Raw genomic sequence first — 17,715 nt, 5'->3', positions numbered from 1 at the left:
TGCTAAAGTAACTCACACCCATTCCTTGCAGACCCGGAGAAAGTCCTTCTTTCTGTGATGCATTATTTGCATTACTTTTTTCAAGCATTATTTAATATTTCCAAATTATTTTTTTTCTTAGAGGGATGACAGGCCAATAAAAGTGCATGGAAAATATTCTGAAATCTGAGAAATCTTAAAAGATGAAGATCTAAATAAAAACTGAAACTAATGGCTGAGGTTTTGTTTGTTTGTTTTTCAATTCTTTATGCTATTTCTTGCAATATTTAAGGGGGAAAAAAGCACAGTGACATGGGTGAGAAACTTAAAATAAACTGCCTTGTATTGGATGAAATCAGAAATACTGCAACTTAATTCAACATTTATATCATCACTCCCCCACACTCCCCATCTGAAAGGTGCAGTGCCCTGTAATTGCAGATGAGGAAACAGAATTCTCTTGTATGTTCACTTTCATGAAAGATAAATTTGCTTTGTTCTCTATTTTGGTCCCTAATTCAGAAAACCACTTAAACATATGCTGAAGTTCATAATTTGCCACTCTACCTCTTATGCATCTACTCAGGAATATGCCTGAAGTCAGACATATGCACAGCACACTGCTGACTGTGGACCTTAGAGCATTCTGTTCATTTTTGCAACTATTCTAATTTAGTGACGTAAATGTACAAGGAAGTAACACATTTTGAGCAATTTTAGCACTCACTGGCAAAAGTGAGTTTTGAACTTGCATATCCCCACAAACAGTCTGAAAAATTATTAAAAATTAATAGCTAATTCTTGATACATTTCAGAAACTGCTTAATTCTAGCAATTAGTTTGAGCTGTCAGGATAGTGAAATACTATGGCATGAACTTTCACTTTGTATCATTGCTGAGCAGCCAAACCTGGAGCTGAAATGCTGCTTTCCCTCTTAGGAAACAGTTAAAAAAAAACAACAACCTTCTTATGAGCATGTGGCATGTCAAATATTATTTGTAGAAGCTATTCAGTAAGTAATTTCAAATAAGTAAAATGCAAAGAAACCACAGGATGTTCACAAACAATTTTCAAATAGAAATGGAAGAGGAATTCATTAAATAAATTATTTGCTATAAATTATTCACCTAGCTCTAATCTTACTACCACTTAGACTATAAAATTCATGCCATAAAAGATACAGGATTCGTGCCATAAATGATACAGGATACATAACAAGGCATCATTAACTTATGCATTTCCCAGTGCTGCTTTATTTTGACTGTACAGTTATATGTGCATTATTATATATTATATATATATACACATGCATTACGACAGCCTTTTGGCTTTAATGGACTTTGAGTGTAATACGTTTCTGTTTTTAAAGCTAAGCTAAGGAGACCTAGTCTGATTTTAGCCTCTAAGTTGATTTTGAGCTCCAAGGCTGAATAACTCTTCAAATCTGAGAGAATAATCCAAGCTGTACTCTGAGCGAAGCCAAAATGAATGGAAGCCTTATACAGTTTGCTAATTTAATGAGATTTCCACAACTTGGGCCCATTTCACATAAATTTACAATGAGAGGTGGACACTCCTTTGTGTCCAACAAGCCACACAGTGAACATTTTCATAAAGGTGAAAGGGGTGACGAGAAGCAGGAAGCAGATCACTGGCAGGAGACAACAGTGGCCTTTTAGGACCCTCTGGCCAGCATTGGATCACAGGGTCAGCAGCAACCCCACCTGAATTACTTTTCCCCTCCTGCAGCTGCAAGAGAAGCTGCCAGCTGTGCCCTGGCTATATGGCCAGAGGAACAAATTCCAAAAAGAAACCTACGTTACACCACGAGAATAATTTTAGCCACGAAAACAAAATCCCAGAAAGGATTCACACTCATAACCAAGGATGAAGGCAGCTTTTTCTTCTTGTTTGTGTCCTGATTTGTTCTAAGTGACAGCTATATTCCGCAACTTGTTTGATCTCCAGCAGTTGTTTTATTATTTTATATCATAACTGTTTATTTTTAATTAAAAGTACAATGATTGTCACTGAATTTCTCCATTTGCAGAAAGCTGATACAAATTGTCATTCTTTGGTTATGGAGAAAGAGAATCAAAAAGGATTCTTCCAGTTGTCAGAAGAATCTCTCAATTCTGTCCTAAGCAAATTCTATTGCAGTGAGTTGCAATTAAATGCTACTCCTTACCATCCATGCATGTTTTTACCCCTTGGAAAGGAAAGAAGAGTTGGTTTGGCAGAGTTTCATCATCCTGACTGGCTCATGGCAGGTTCAGTCCTTGGCCCAGTGGATGTCAGGTGCATTTGTCCAGCCCAGCCCAGCACAGCAGCCCTACATACAGTGTTAACTTCACACTGGTATTTCCACAGACCTTCTGAGTGCTTGAAAAGACCCCCAGAGGAGGCAAGAGCATGGGGTCCTCTCACACCAGAGACCTCTTGAAGGCTCCAGTGCCAGGTCCTGACACACAGACCTCAAAGCTAAATAAGCTTTACCACAGCAGTTTCTACATCAAACACAGGGAGAATAGCTGTGGCTCTGCTGACAGGACTGCTTCCACCCTTGCTTATTGCCAACATAAATTCACATCAGCTAGGCTGTTTAAAAAGAACCTGAGGGAATTGTGTGCTTAATTCCCATAGGTATCTTATAAAATCCCAATTGTAACAGACAATGCTCTATTTTTTTCTATTTTCAGGATGAAGCCACACGATAGGTAGAGAGTGGATAAGGAAGCAATGAAGAAAGTATTTCACAATGCCTGAGGACCAGGCTCACTCTTCTCTATAGGAGCGTGCTCTGGCTAGCACATCTCCACTGTGCAGGGCAAAACCTCGCACAGAAACCCAACTTGAAGGCAGGACAGACATGGCTCAGACCATCCTGGGCCTCCCAAACCAGCCCTGATCTGATCCTGATTAGCCCTGGCTGATCCTGCAGCAGAACCCAGCCGGGAAAGATTTCCTCCAAAACATCCTCAAGGCACAGATTGTTTAAGATTGCCACCAGCACACCCAGCATGTGAACAGGCAGCAAGCTGGAGATGAGGAAGACAGATACCTTACACACACAGTCCCCTCACCTGTGACCCCAGGGTCACCCCTCTGGGGCTCCCATGCGAAATATTCATCATGAAGATGGTCAAGACAAGGATGAGGGAAGAACTGTATTTGATTTAGTCACTGCAGATTTTCTCTAAAGACTCAATAACCACCCATGAGCCACTGTATTTTGGCTCAGGATGAAACTCAGGACAAAAACTCAGGATGAAAAGTATCCAGCAGGCAGCATTGCCCCGTGGAGAAGGCACTGGCTGGCAGTCAGGACATGCAGGGTCCAACCCCAGGTTGGCCATGAGAGTCCTGCAAGACCATGGCAAAGGCACTTCCCTTCTCAGGGCCTCAGTTTTCCCCATCAGCTGCATGGTGATCTAGATAACATGGCTGTTACCTGAGTCAGTGAAGAGAAAGATTATACAAGGATTAGCATTAAAAAAGTGGGTGGGCAGAGTGCAGCAAGATAGAAAGGGTTCTGAAAAATACATGGGCCTCTGTCTTCATGTATCTCTTTCCACAAAGTGGTTACTAAAAGCAAAAATAGTATGCTCTTCCTACAAAGGCAGCACACAGCAGACACATATATTTAGATCACTGTGAAAGAAATACTGATTTTTGTCCAAGGTAGGAAAAAGGTACCCTGTGCTACAGAGGGGGAGAAAGACAAAGACAACTGAAGTCACCCTGAAGCAAGAAAAAAGAAAGAATCCAGACCTGTGGGACAGATTCAGCTGTCCCACAGTATAAACACTGATGTTAGCCATATTCAAGAAGGTCAGGAATAAATGACAAAGCTCTCACGAGCCTGGCCTGGATGTCCATCAGGTGCTAGATGTGTACAGGACAAGCACTCATTTTCCTGCATGTCAAATGAGTAATTTCAAACCCCTAAATAAATGGTAGGACACTGCAGCAGAAACAACCCTTAGGAAGGACAGGACAGAACACCTTTTCAGTAATTTTATTTTGCATCTTTTTCGGCATGCATAGCTATCCCCCTTGCCCAGCTGAGGATGTCACATGCTGCTTTTCCTATCCCAGGAGACATCAATCTGTCACTAGGGCCACTCTCTCGACAATATCCCCCAACATGTGTTCTCTACCCCTTCTGCTTGCTCGGAGCACAGAAATGACAGCACAGAAACCCAGTGGCAGCAGGTGGGAATGGAGCCCACATCCCCTAATCCCAGTGCTCTCAGCCAAAAAAAAAGGAAAAAGCAAAAAATGAAGAGCTCCCCCGATCCCCTGGTTTTTCCCCTACATGCATAGCATCACTGCTGCTGGATTGCAGCCTCAGAGAAAGGAAACAAAGAGGCCCAAAAGGCAGCTAGGAAACCCACCGTCCATTGGCTTCCCTCCACACGAGGCGATCGGACTCCTTCTGCTGCAGTGACTTGGCAAGCACACCTCGCTCTGACTCAGCACCTCGCCGGCACCTCCTGTCAATTATTCCCACAAACTGCTGACGCCGGAAGGGCTATTTGCAATTAGGATGCAACACAAGCCGGTGGCAGTGGGATGCCTCAGCTCACCCCCCTTCACCTGCAGCGGTGCCCTCGCTGTGAGCCCTCTGGCTCAGGGCTGGAGCTTCCAGCGAGGGTGAAGCTGTGGGGGACGGGGCATGTAGTGCAGGAGGGCTGGAGGATGGGGACCAAAGGGGTGGGGGAAGCCTGCCTGTACTGTACCTATTCTGTGCATAAACAGACAACTGCTGTCAATGTGGCAGCTGAAATGAAGTCTTGCAAAAAAAAAAAAAAAAAAAAGGCAAAACAGCCACTGGGAATAAGGGCGATAGCAGGGAGAACAGATGAAACTATGCAAAAAAAGCTACAGTAGAGCTAGCACGAAGCATTCCCCAAAGAACAAGCAAAGCACAGCCTTGCTGCAGCTCCGTGCAGCTGAGATGCACAAGGCTGCTCTCCCTGTCCGAGGCATTTCCAGCACAGAGAGGGAGGCGCTGATTGCGGATGAGTCCCGTAATAAGGGCCCAGGGCGCAGCAGCTGTTTCAGGGGCAAAAGGAAGGGCTGCCCTTGACAAGCCAAGGACATGACGATTCTGCGGACAGACTGAGGCCATTCTGTCCCTCTGCCAAGTAGCCAAGGTCCTCCCAGCCTCTCCGAGTCACTAGCTCACACAGCCAGAAAGCCAAGCAGATCTGCACACGAGCAGCTCCACAGCCCATGGAGATGTTCAGACAACAAACCCCACGAAACAGTGAAGATCAACCACACAGTTAGTTATGGAAGCAGCCCAGAAATCACACAAGCTCAGCAGTGCCCTGCAGAAGCCCTCCATCACCTTCTGCTCCACGAAAGCTACCCATCTTCCACCCATCCCTGTCTCCTTCCCCAAGGGTCGTGGGGAGCTCCAGGCCCCCTTCACTGGCACAGGCGGTGAGAGGCAGCAGAGTGAGTGATGTACTCCTTGCAGGAGGCCCCAGGGACCCCTTTAACCAAGAAGCAGGGCTGCATTTGCTGAGATATCACCTCCAAACCAAACATTCCAGAGTGCAGCTAATGCTGATAGACCACGTGGGAGCAGGTGGTGGGGAGCTGGTGGTGTGGAGCTGGAACAAAAACCCCAAGAAGCACTTCAGGTTTGATGCAGTGAACCAGTCCCTACAACATGATGCAACAACCTCTTTATACAGCCATACCAACCAACACGGTGTCCTACATGCATTGCAGTCTGTGTGCCCACAGCTGCAGAATTCATCACGGACTCTTGCCCTGCCTGGAAATCCAGTGTGGGTAAAGAGGTAGAGACACCAAACTGCAGGATGGGTGATACACAAATCTCAATTAGATAGCTAAGGCTGAAGAGGGAGAAAAGTTAACTAAAAAACAAATCTCACTAAAGCAACCTGTATTTTCCAATGGCCTCCTGATCAGGTAAGAATATCTGCTGCACGGTGTGGAGTGAGAGCAAAGGAACAGATTCAAAGAAAAGAGAAAAAAATAGTGACTTCAGCAACATGTGCAGGAATTAGCGAAGAGTCACAGCAGGCTACAATTCTGCAGTGTCTAAAAGAGCGTAGGGAGAACTTGGAACAACCTGTCCCAGCACATTTAGAAGCTAAAATCCTGCAATTGATATAAAGATACAAAGTAACAGTGACTGCTACACAATCAAATTTAACATCCCTGTGAGAAATACAGCAGCTGAATTTTGCATTGTGCCTCTTACATGTTAGAAAAAACAATTAGAAGCAGAAAGGGTCAAAACAGCCTAACTCCAAAAGCAGCAGACCTAAAATTGCTACACTGTACGGTGGTGTGTTGAAGCAATCTCAGCATCATCACTGAGAAGGTACTCAGTGATCTAAACAAAAAACTGCTGAGAAGCAAAAGAACACATTGTATGGCCAAACAACAGAAACAAGAAGTGATTCAGCCTAAATAGTTGCCTCATAAAATGGTAGATAGGACTGAAAACAGAACTGAAGGCCAACTGCAAAAGCCAAAACCCAGTCACTTCAAGTACATTTAAGAGACAAGTCCAGAAGTGCAGAACAGTTGAAGAAAGAAATTTCTCAAGTGGCTCTAAATAGCAAAGACCAGCAAACTCTTGCTAGGTCAGGTGGTTCTTGAAGTTGGCATGCTTTTCATAAGGGAGGCTACAGGCTAACCTGGAAGTGTCAGCAGGGTTGGTTAAACCAGCCCAGTACCCTAAGCCCATAAAAGTACACAATAAGGGACAAACCAGCTGGATCTCTGCTCAGGGAACTTGTGGCCCTGCAAACCACTCTAATTTTGGAAGGAAAAGGACAGTACCAAGTAATTAATTTTCTGTCACTTCAAAGTGCACCTGCTAAACTGTTCTGGGCAAGATGCCAGTCCACTGCCAGACCTGTCCCCTGCTTGCCTGGCATGGGAACTCCTCCCCTTACCTTGCCCCCTGTGGGATTCAGGCCAGCTGAGGTCAGGCTGAGTCCAGAGCTGCTGCCCCACTCCTCAGTGCCCAGGCTCAGAGGCATGGGTGCCCCTCTCCCCCTGCCCTCGCTCTGGCCCTGATTACAAGGGATTACCCCCAGGTTTCTAACCAGTTCTGGGGTGGTTTAATCTATTCCTTAATATCTGGAAGAGAGACAGGAAGCTGGCAAAGTGATTTGGGCTGGCTGAGACAAAAGAAGATTGAGAGAGACTTCCAAGGGATCTGACAAAGCTGAGCAAGTGGGCAGCATAATGCAGGATGAAATTCAACATTACCAAACGGACAGTAATAAGAACTTGAGAGAATAATCTGAACTACTCATATACTATGGGGCTCTAATTCAAATGTAATCGCTTGAGAAAAATATCTTGGTATCACTGTGAACGGCTCAATGAAAACATCTGTTCAACATACAACGGTGGTCAAAGAAGCAAGCAAGCTGTCAGGGTGTCTAAAGGCAGAGGCTGAAAAGAAGGATGCTGGAAGTATTCTAATGCCACCATGAACACTGAAAGTGCACCCTCAGCTGGAATTGCTGTGGTTACTTCTGCATGGCACATTTGAAAATGCAGAAGGCAGAGAAAGGTTTCGTCATTCAACAGTAAAAAACACTTAATGGTCAAACACTGTTAAAATTGGAACAATTTAACTTGGAGATGAGTTAAATAAAAAAAAAATTATCAAATGGGAATGAAGTGAAACAGGTACATCTCTGTGAATTTTGTTTGCTTGTGGGCTTTCTGTGTTTGTTTGTTTTTTCAAGAGAAAAAAAGAGAGGTTGTTCAGCATAACTGAAGAGCAGGAAACATGACCAGACAGAAGGAAAATATTGCCATTTTCCTTTTCTGTTTTTACTTTTTCTACTTCTTCTAAGCACAGACAATAATTAACTACTAGGAATTATTAGCCCATGTTATAGTCAAGAGCTCAGCAGAAATCACAGAGGCCCATGCATTTATAAGGATACTGGGAACATCCACAGATACATCAGGTAGAACGAAAAAAACCCAAAAAAAGTAGAATGAAAAAAGCATAACATCACTCTACCCTCATGCTCCCAGGCACTAGCCAATGTCTAATTAGTGGGGATTAGGAAGTAATCCCCCCAGTGGGCCTGCAGAGAGGGTGTGCCAACCCACTTGCTCCTGGCAGAGCTGTTAATGTGCCGGGCAGAGGGAGAGCTGAGCCTGCAGCCCACCACAGCCCCTGTGCTCAGGGGGCTGAGGGGTTGGTGTGTCCTGGGCAATTGCACACCCACCCTGCTGCACACCAGCTGAGGACACAGCACCAGGGGGCTCGCTCAGCCCAGCTCAGCCTGGCCCCTGGCAAGGGGGAAATTTTCCATCTGCTGCTTTGCAAGTGGTGGGGTTTGCCTGAGGAAGGGGGGAGATGGATGCTTTATTCGCTCTGCATTGGTAGAAGGAATACATATGACTTAATTCATTTTATGGCAAGGAAGTGGAGTGTGCTCATACCGTAAAATTAAGAGAAAATTGGATTTTGTAGGCATTGAAGTCCAGAGCAATGCATATATCAACCTACTCCTAGGGCAACCTGTAGCATAGACATGACACCAGACTCCTCTATGCTAAATCTTTGGCACCAGTTTCTCACTGAGGAGGTTTTGGCACCTCCCATTGGAGCATCCAGATTTGGCCATGACAGCAGAGACCAGTAGGCTGACCTGGCCCAGGACTGCTTAGACAGGCTGCTGCAGAAATTCACCACAGATTGTAAACAGGGTGTCATTGCCTCCCCACAAACAACACTCCTGGCTTCAGCATTCCTGGTAAAATCAAAGCCCAGAGGTAACAGGAGTAAGTGGAGTTCAGACATTGACTTCCTCCTGCTGATGCTTGTGAAGCCAAAGCTCATGTTCTCATAGCTAGGTTGGCTCATGAGAGTATGAGAAAATAACTGCACAAGTTTTTGTCTCTAAATAAGCAATCTGATCAGCATAATACCAAAATTACACTTGAAATTAGCTTCATGCAGAGATGCAAATGTACAAGTACTGCTATGCTGCCAGGAGGAGAGCTGTGGCTCTGCACATGCACAAATAATAAGGGATTGAGCTCAACCTGCTAGTCCTGTTCTGATTTCTCCAGTGACTGTTCCAGAGGGAGAAACAAATACTAACAAATATTTGCCGTATTTCTTAAATAGAAACTTGACTTTTTCAGTACAATGCTCTACAGCACAATGAATAAGGAAAGGACAAAAGCAGTGCACGTGTACATGGTGTTTGCATACATGTGTCAAGATGGCAAAAATAATGGGCAAAGACTGTGCACAGGTACCACCAATTGCTGCAGGTTGGTTTTTATCTCTGTTCTTTTTAAATGTCCTGTAAAAATAAAAAGCAGCAACCCCTAAAGCTTTATTGAAGTTACTTCCACTAAACCAAAATTTATCAAACATGGGATGTTTTGTAAAATTCTAACTGTGTTTCAAAAGAAAAACAGTGAGGAAAAAAGTCAAAAATACAGAAACATACAATTGAAGCATTTTTGGGATGAAAAATTTTGACTTTTCACATCAAAATATCTTTTTGCTTAGGGTACTTCCTTGTATTATAACCATACAACTCCACAAGGAGACAAAATATCAGTGTCCTAAGATGGAATTTCTCTCAAAAATTTCCTTTCAAAACCATCAAAGCATCTGACTTCCACTTCCATTTAGAATTAAGCCAAATTCCTCAATCCTGATGAAATAGAGCAGCCCAGCTCAAGCAGTGAAAAAAAGGCAGAAGCCAGGACATAAGTGACCTCCAAAGCCAAAGAGATGAAAACTTCTAAGGAAAAAAAAAAAAAAAGAACAACAACAACAACAACAACAACAACAACAACAACCACAAAAAAAACCCAAAAAAAAACCAAAAAAAAAAAACCACCAAACTCAAAAGTTCACTCTGCACAGTTAAAAATGTTGTGCTTTCTCCCTGGTGCACAAGGCATGAAACAGTTGCAAGAATAAAGCAGGGAGGCATATGACCAGAAGCCCTGTAATTGTGACTTCTCTAAAGGAGAGGCTGGGCAAATGTCCTACCTGACAGCAAGAAAATCATTTCATCTCTGCACACATCAGTTTTCCATGCTGTAAATCAAACTGACTGCCCTCACAAAGTAAGTTTGGAGACTCTCAATTAGGTAATGTTCATAAATAACTGTGCAAACACAAGGTAGTAATAACCAGAGAACTGTCTTTGCTACACTGCTGTCTGTTAAACAACCAGGAGCTAAATTTTTCTCTGAACACTTACAAAAGGGAAGGCAGCATTAATGCTCCACAAGGAGGAAACTACAAAGAACAGATTTTCAGTGCATGCACTTCTCCTTGAAATAAACTGTGTTAAAAGCACTTTACTTAAAAAGCACGATGATAGTAGCATCCTGCTAAATATAGATGACTCACCACAATTTAGTAGTGAACATCCCTAAAGAGGACCATTACATTATTGCTTAACCTGCTGCATAAATTTAAGCATCCTCCTGTGGCTACAGTTTGTTCCAAGACACTCAAGACTACTACCAGCATCTACTGACCTTCAGTGGGTCACAAATTCTCTCTGTGTCTTGCTTTCTCCATCTGTACTATTGGTACAAGAATAAAAACACTACCCCCCCAAGAAGGCAGGAAAAATAATTCCTAAGTTTTCTAAGTTAAAGAGTTGTTTATACCATACTTTGTATATCCATATTACTACTGAGCAACTAAATATAGATGCTCCTGAGGCACTCTGAGATCCCTTGAGAACAGAATCTTATAAAAAGAAAATTGCAGTTTAGGCAATACTGAAGAAACAGAGATAAAGAATTGCTTTCCAAAAGAAGGGAATGATGCCCACTTCAAAAAGAAGTGGTTAATGCATCTGTGCCTACCGCTGGGGACCAAGGTCAGGTCGCGAGCAAAATGATTTATCTACACGTCACAAAACCACACAGCTTGACACAAATGGCAATCTGTTCCCAAAAAAACCTGCAAAAGCATGGAAGGGCAAGGGACTGACACAGTACTCCCTTTCTAGGGCTGAGGAGCTGGTGCAGGGCTGGGAAGCACAAGTGGGTAGGACAAGGGTGCTGCAAGGCCAAAAGAGTTTCAGCCATGAGAACCTCAGACCGACAGGAGGGCGACTCCAAAAAGTCATGTGAGGAGTTGTAGACCTGCTGTTGCATTAATCCACTACAGCCAGGCACCCTCACCCCCTGGTCTTGCAAGATCCATCTGCAGTGGACTGTAACACACTGAAATCTCACCTGTTGCCGTTCTGTGTCACAGGATCCAAACACCATGCAGTTAAAAAACACGTCAGTTCTGCACTCTGACTGTACCCGATGTGTGATTTCTACCACATTTGACAATTTGCAGGATGCTATTTCTGGAGACATAGGAGGATTGATTAGCAATCCCAGGTTTGGTTTCAAAGCTCTAAAGAGAATTCCCTCCTATCTTTCCCCAGACTTCTCCTGGGAAAATATTATTTCCACAAAAAATTATTACACTAATAATGTTTTAGAGGGAAAACATAGATGCTGCCCTTGGCCCAAGACATTAAACATGGATATAATAGGCCCAGAAAATGGACAACTAGCACCAGTTACAAAGAATAATTGTTATTCTACAAATTGCAAAACAACATAAGAAAATGGCTCCATAATAATTGACTTAAATATCACTATGAAGTCTAATTTTATGTTATTGTAGGTATAAAGTACAAGTATGATGAAGTGACCTCCAAGATGTTTTTCCCCCCAACAGCTTTCATTTTCTTGGCATTAAGTCTTTTGCCTGATTATACACTCTTACACTTTCAGATCCTTCTTTTAAATCTTACTTTTAATTTAGGAATCACTTTGCATATGACCCTTCATTTTTCTTCTATCTTCTAAACCAGTCAAAAATCTCAAAAAGGGGGAAAAAAAATTAAAAATCAGTCTTCCTAACCATACTTGGCAGCCCAGAGCAGAAACACACTTATTAATCTTCTGCAAATGTTGTTTAGAAAAAACTCTCCCAATTTAATTTCAGCTTTCCTGGGCGTATGTCTGTTCCTTATCCCTTACAGGATTTTCTTTTCAAACTCAAGAACCACTGAAAAATATGGCCATGCTGTGTTCCACAAAAATAACTGCGTACCACAGCTATTTTCATCTACCACCAGCTTCTAAAGATTTTCTTAAGACAAAATGAAAAAAAGCCAAGCTTGAGACATAGGTGCTTCATTCAGGTAACCATGAAGTCTTAAAGGAAATTGCAAGAAAAACCATTACACTATTGCAGACAACTAATTCATGGAAAAGTGTGTTTTCACACCTAGTTCTGTCTAATGTCACTGTCCCCGTGTGCCCTCAAAAAAAAAAAAAAAGTGACTATTGAGTCAATGCTTAAAAGGATGATTAAATATTCCTTAAATTTTAACCTTATATCTGATTACTGTTGTATGTTTTTACAGTGATATCATATCAACAGAAGGACTTCACCACTTATATGCCTTTAACTGGAGCAAGTCCAGTAACTCCATAGACATTTATACCTTTGCAATATCTGCAGGCAAAAAAACCTGTAGCATCGAGGACCTGAAAATAATTGAACTTGCTTTCCAAATTGGGAAGAGGACAAAAAGCAAATCAATAGTGTGAAGTTTGAAAGCTGAGGTTATTTCTTTCAACTTAATGCTAGTAAACTTTTTTTTTTCCATAATTCATCTCTTTGAAGTCAGCAGTGCAACTTCCAGTTAATGCCTGAGACTCAGATTCCCAAATATTTTCTGAGGACAGGAATGCAGGGTACATTTGAGGCTGAGGCATTTGTGGAAAGCTCATTTATCCATCACAAGACTTGTTTCTAACCAAGTCCTGGGTAGAGGGGACTCACAGACAGTGACAGCTCGGCACAGCCACCCAAGCAGCAGACTCCACCCAGACCCCAACTGAGAGGCGGTTTCATCTAGACCTGGCTGAGACATCTCTGGTCTTCTCATGGGAGATCCCATCATTTCTTACTGTCCTCCCGCCATCTCAGGGACCTCTTGCAGCAAGTTTCCCAGTTTCCCAGCAGTGAAGGTGGCCCAGCTGTCTCAAAGCTGTGGTCTGCTCACTGCTGAGCTGAGCTCTGCAAAACTGCTTAGCGAGTGTCTGCATTAAAGGCCAGACCTTAAGAAAATTGCCACGTGAACTTCTGTAAACCATAACCAAGCAGGCTGCCCTTAAGTTTAGCATTACTTGAAAGGAGGCATTGCCACCTGATCAACAGATGAGCCTGAACATCTTGCACTTGGTAGTTTCTTCTGCTGCCCTTAATGCAGCACCTCCTGGTGCTCCCCGGCAATGTACTAAGTGATGTGAGTAGCATCTGTCATATGCAATTTGTTTCTTCTCCGCACAGAGACCAGGGAACGAACCTTATTTCGGAAGGGCTATAGGGGGCGGGAGGTGCTGGAGTCTCCACGTCCCCGGGGGCAGGCACGTATCTTAGAGCTGAAGCGGTGCGCCGTGTGCCTGGAAGGAGGAGGCAGAGGAGAGGATGGGGGGGACACAGGAGGCTCCGAGCAGCCTGTCACCATCTCTGCGGAAAGTTCCCTGCTGCCTCAGGGCCTGAGGGATAGACCAGAGTTTTCCACACAGGTGAGCTTGCCAAGGGGCTAGGCCCAGACAACTGAGCCTAACGTGAAGCCCAGTTTCAAGCAAGTTTTACGGCACCGTAAAAAATAGATTAAATAAAATATGTATATATAAGAATAGTAGGAAGGATGGTGCAGCGGAGGCAGCAGAAGGAGCCGAGCAGAGCAGCGCTCCTTCCTCACGCCTGCCTGCAAAAGCACTCACCCGCCGCCGCATTCCCGAGCATCCCCGGCGGGACCGCAATCAAAACTTCCCCACGCGCGGGGCACCGCCGTGGCACCGGCGGCGGCGACCCCGCGGCCGCAGGGCGATGCCCCGTGCGCGGGTGCCGCGCCCCGCTCCGCCCGTGCAGCACTCACCTCTCAGGGCCAGGAGCGCGGCCAGGGCTGCCGGCACCCACCTCCCGCCGCCGCCGGGGCGCCGCCGCGTCATGCCGGGCCGGGCGAGGGGCGCGGAGCGGGCCGCCGAGCCCTGCCTTTCCCCGCCGCCGCAGGTGCCGCCGCCGGTGGTGCCGCCGCCGTCCCGGGACCGCCCGCTCGCGGCGAGGCTCCGCCGTGCCCCAAGCCCCGGTCGCCCGGGGAGGGCGGCAGGCGCGGCGGCCGGACCGAGAGCGCAGCCTGGCGGCCCCGAGCCGCCCCCGCAACCCGCCGGGCTGCGGCTGTCACCCCCCGCGCGGCACCGTCCCGGCGCGCAGCGGCACGTCCCACCACCCTCCTCCTCTCTCCGCGCAAATTGGGGGTTCCCCCCTCCTCCCCTTCCCCGCCAACCCGGCGCCGCTGCATCCGTAGGGATGCTACACGGGCCAGGTTGAGGAGGTGCGGTCCAGCGCAAGGCTGGAGACTGCACCCCCACCGCTCCTCCGGATCATCGCGGCAGCGTGGGGGCTTCTTCTTTCCGGAGCCTGCCTACAGCTGCATTGAAGACGACCGCGGCAGCACACAGCAAAATATTTGGGATGGTCTGCATGGGACTGGTCACCGCTGCAGCGCACGGTATAAACACTGCAAAGGTATGAACCACCCGAACTCCGCCATGCAGGAGCCTGGGAAACACGAGCATTCCGCACTCCTGTAAAACCGACCAAGGTATCTCCAAAGGGCGTGAGGCAGTTCTTGGAGTTGGGGAACTGCAATACTGTGTAACGCAGGAATGGCCAACAAGTTGTGTCACAAGCTTAAGTCAGTGCAGTTCTTAAGGCTGTGCAGAAAAATTAATCAGTTGCAAATCAGCATACATCAAGTGTTTATGTAGAGGGTAGAAAAGGAGGAAAGGAGCCCTTTACGAATCTAGGGTGATCTTCTGGGGAACGGATCAAGCAGAAAGCTTGCACAGAATGACTGTACACAGCCAGCTCCCTGTCCAAGTCTGATCACGGTAGCTTTGCTTTGTGAAAATAAGCCATTTGACAAGGAAAACTCTCTAACAATTCTGTCAACGTCCAATTGCTTCATTCCCCCACTCAATGGTTCCTCCCCACCAAAGCACAACTATGCAGCCTTTGCATCCTGCAGTCAGCGAATCCATCTTGTCATGCTTCTCCCTATCTCCTTCCTAGTCATAGTCCCTGGGAGCATCCCCCTGCCCAGACTACCCTATTGCTCAGCACTGTTCAGGTTTCTGCCTCCTCAGTTGCCTCAAAAGGTGCTCTGACCCCTTACATGGGTGCACTACCCCTGTGAAGAGGGGTGGGGGAGACCTGCACCCAGGAGTGAAAATGGCAAGGAGTAGAAAAACAGAAATTATTTTAAGAACCATGAAAAAAAAGCAAGCTGGTGCCCCATAATAACAGTATGTGGAAAGCTAACTACCATCTCACCAGCCTTGGTTAGCCTAGGTTAAGCTCTGCCTTGGACAGCACCAAGCTTTGGCAAACTTGTATCAGAGGACTAGGTAAAAATGTCACCCCAGCAGTCCAGGTTTACCAGTTATCTTGGTTCTGAAATAAAACTACTAACTCTGTTTACAAGGAGCAATGGTTGACCTACCCATGTGGCAGTGAGCAAAATTGCTCACTGCCACATGGGCTGGGATTTCATTCAGCAAGTGGTGGCTCAGAGAGGCAAGAAGGCATCACATGGTGACTCAGGGGATGTACCCCCGGTCTCTTTTCAGGATGGTCTGGTGCCTGCTGCATGTTCTCCAACATCAAACCTGATTATACAGGTGTTCTGACAGTTCTAGCACTCTTGCAAAGCACCCTCCACCCCAGCCCTGACATGGGCAGGCAGATTAAAGAGGGTTTTGCTCCATTAAAGAGCCAGCTCTTGGCAAAGGCTCAAGCAGCTGAAGCAGAACACTTCAGAAAAGCATCGAAGGGAGAGTCGTAGCCCAGCTGTTCCCCTCATTCGGTGGCAATATGGGAATTGAAGTTTTCTCAGACTCTCTCAGGCTGCTTCTCTTTCCTTCAGCTGACTTGCTGCATTTTTCACCAAGCAAAAGGACAAAGGAAAATGATGATTTTATGATCAGAAGCAGTTCCAGGAAACCTCCATCCTTGTGCATACACACAGTGACCACTTTGAGGAATACGAGTATGCCCACACGTTCACTTACAATGAAGGCCCACAAACGTTTCTTGCCAAACATAACCTCCTTCAGCAAAGTCAAGGGCAGAGAGCACAGAGCATGTTTGGCACAGTGGCCTGCCACTGCCCTTACTCCTGCAAATCACTTCCAAGAATGAAAAGATGCAAAGACAAATCAAGTGAGAACAAGAAAAATTGCATATTCTCCCTAGGACTGCCGCACTGCCTTCCTGATCTGCCAAGACTTGGAAGCTGTCTTGACCTAATGGAAATAAGTGTGTTTTTTAGTATAAGGACACGCTGCATTTACAAATGCCATCCCAGCTCACTTTGGACTGTTCCTTGCATCCTGCTGTGCATCAGCTGGCAGGTAAACAGCAAAGATCAGTTCACCCTCTACAGTAAATGAATTAATGTTCTTCCTAAAAAGTGCAATGAGCATAACGTGAATTGAGAGCCTGGTGGAGAAAGAAAGCATTTCTGCCCAAAATGGATCCAAATGATTCCTTCCTGATGCAAGCTGCTAGGATCAGGAAGCATTTCAATCAGCTTTCAGATCTGGTCACCACAGCAGATACTGTACCATACCTACAAACCACAGTGACACAGCAAGTGACTTTAGCTGCTTCTTGCAGCAACTGCAAGAACAATCTGTGGCCACACTCCAGAAGGATGGAGCAGCCACAGGGAATAATAATCTTCAGATGCACCAGTCAGTCCTCTCATTCTGGCTCCCTCTTCACCTTATCACCACTTCCAAAAATAGGTTGCAGATTGTACAGAAAGGACGTGGCCGAGGAGATACTGTTCCTGGAATTCTGAATTTCCACTTCAGCTGTCCTTGAGCCTTCCCCAAAATATTAGGCTTATGCCAACCATTTATCCAGCAAGTGCAGCACACTCCAGCCGGTTGGACACTAGAGCTATGAGCACAGATATTTGCTGCTCTAGCAATCTATTTTCCCACCAGTGAGTGTCTATACCTCTTCCTCGTATCCATGGAATAGTACATCATGGATAGAGGAGATCTGCTTTGCTGCATCCCAGGCATCAGATGCTGGCAGATAACCACTGCAGGACTCAGTTGTGGTACATTGCTCAAAAGAACACACACAGGATCCTTTAACTGAAGGGTTAAGATACTTCCAAGGTTGTGCGTGCTAGGCTGGGCAAGGATAGGGAAAAAAAAAAGAAAGAGAAAGAAAGAAACCACTCCCACCTTTTTATTTTGAAAGAATTATGATAAGTAATGTAATTCTCATGTCTCAATGAAAAACATCTTTGTGAGTCAAATTTGAAAAGAAAGCTTTTTTCAAGGATGATGCTACTTTTTTTTCCCTTTTTGCCTTAATATGGCTCTAAAAATCCAGTGGGGATGCACTTGGGTTCAAGGGCTGCAACAGATGTCAGGTTTTACATCACCATTGCCGTCTCCCAGCTTGTTACTGGGTTATCTATTGTCAGATGGGAATTTATTGAAGGTGACATTGCTTACAAATTGATCAAAATCAGCTTCAGTGAGGTGTCCTTCCAAGATATAAAAAGATGGATAAAATTCACTCAGTTGATCATTAATAACTTCAGTCTGTGGAACTG

At 45.3% G+C, this 17,715-nt stretch overlaps 1 protein-coding gene across 1 annotated transcript in view; it reads right to left on the bottom strand.

Moving 5' to 3' along the window:
* IGSF11 (immunoglobulin superfamily member 11) overlaps window positions 1-14,026 on the bottom strand; it is a gene marked incomplete at both ends in the record, with an annotated part of 100,930 nt that extends 86,904 nt beyond the window's left edge. Inside the window, one exon of the mRNA XM_084226093.1 lies at window positions 13,954-14,026. Within this exon, the coding sequence (XP_084082219.1) occupies window positions 13,954-14,026 (73 nt within the window). The remainder of the gene's footprint in view (window positions 1-13,953) is intronic.
* Window positions 14,027-17,715: the final 3,689 nt, after the last annotated feature.

The sequence above is a fragment of the Fringilla coelebs genome (assembly GCF_963513975.1).
Source record: "Fringilla coelebs genome assembly, chromosome: 2".
Taxonomy (NCBI): Eukaryota; Metazoa; Chordata; class Aves; order Passeriformes; family Fringillidae; genus Fringilla; species Fringilla coelebs.
This window is presented reverse-complemented; position numbering and strand designations above follow the sequence as displayed.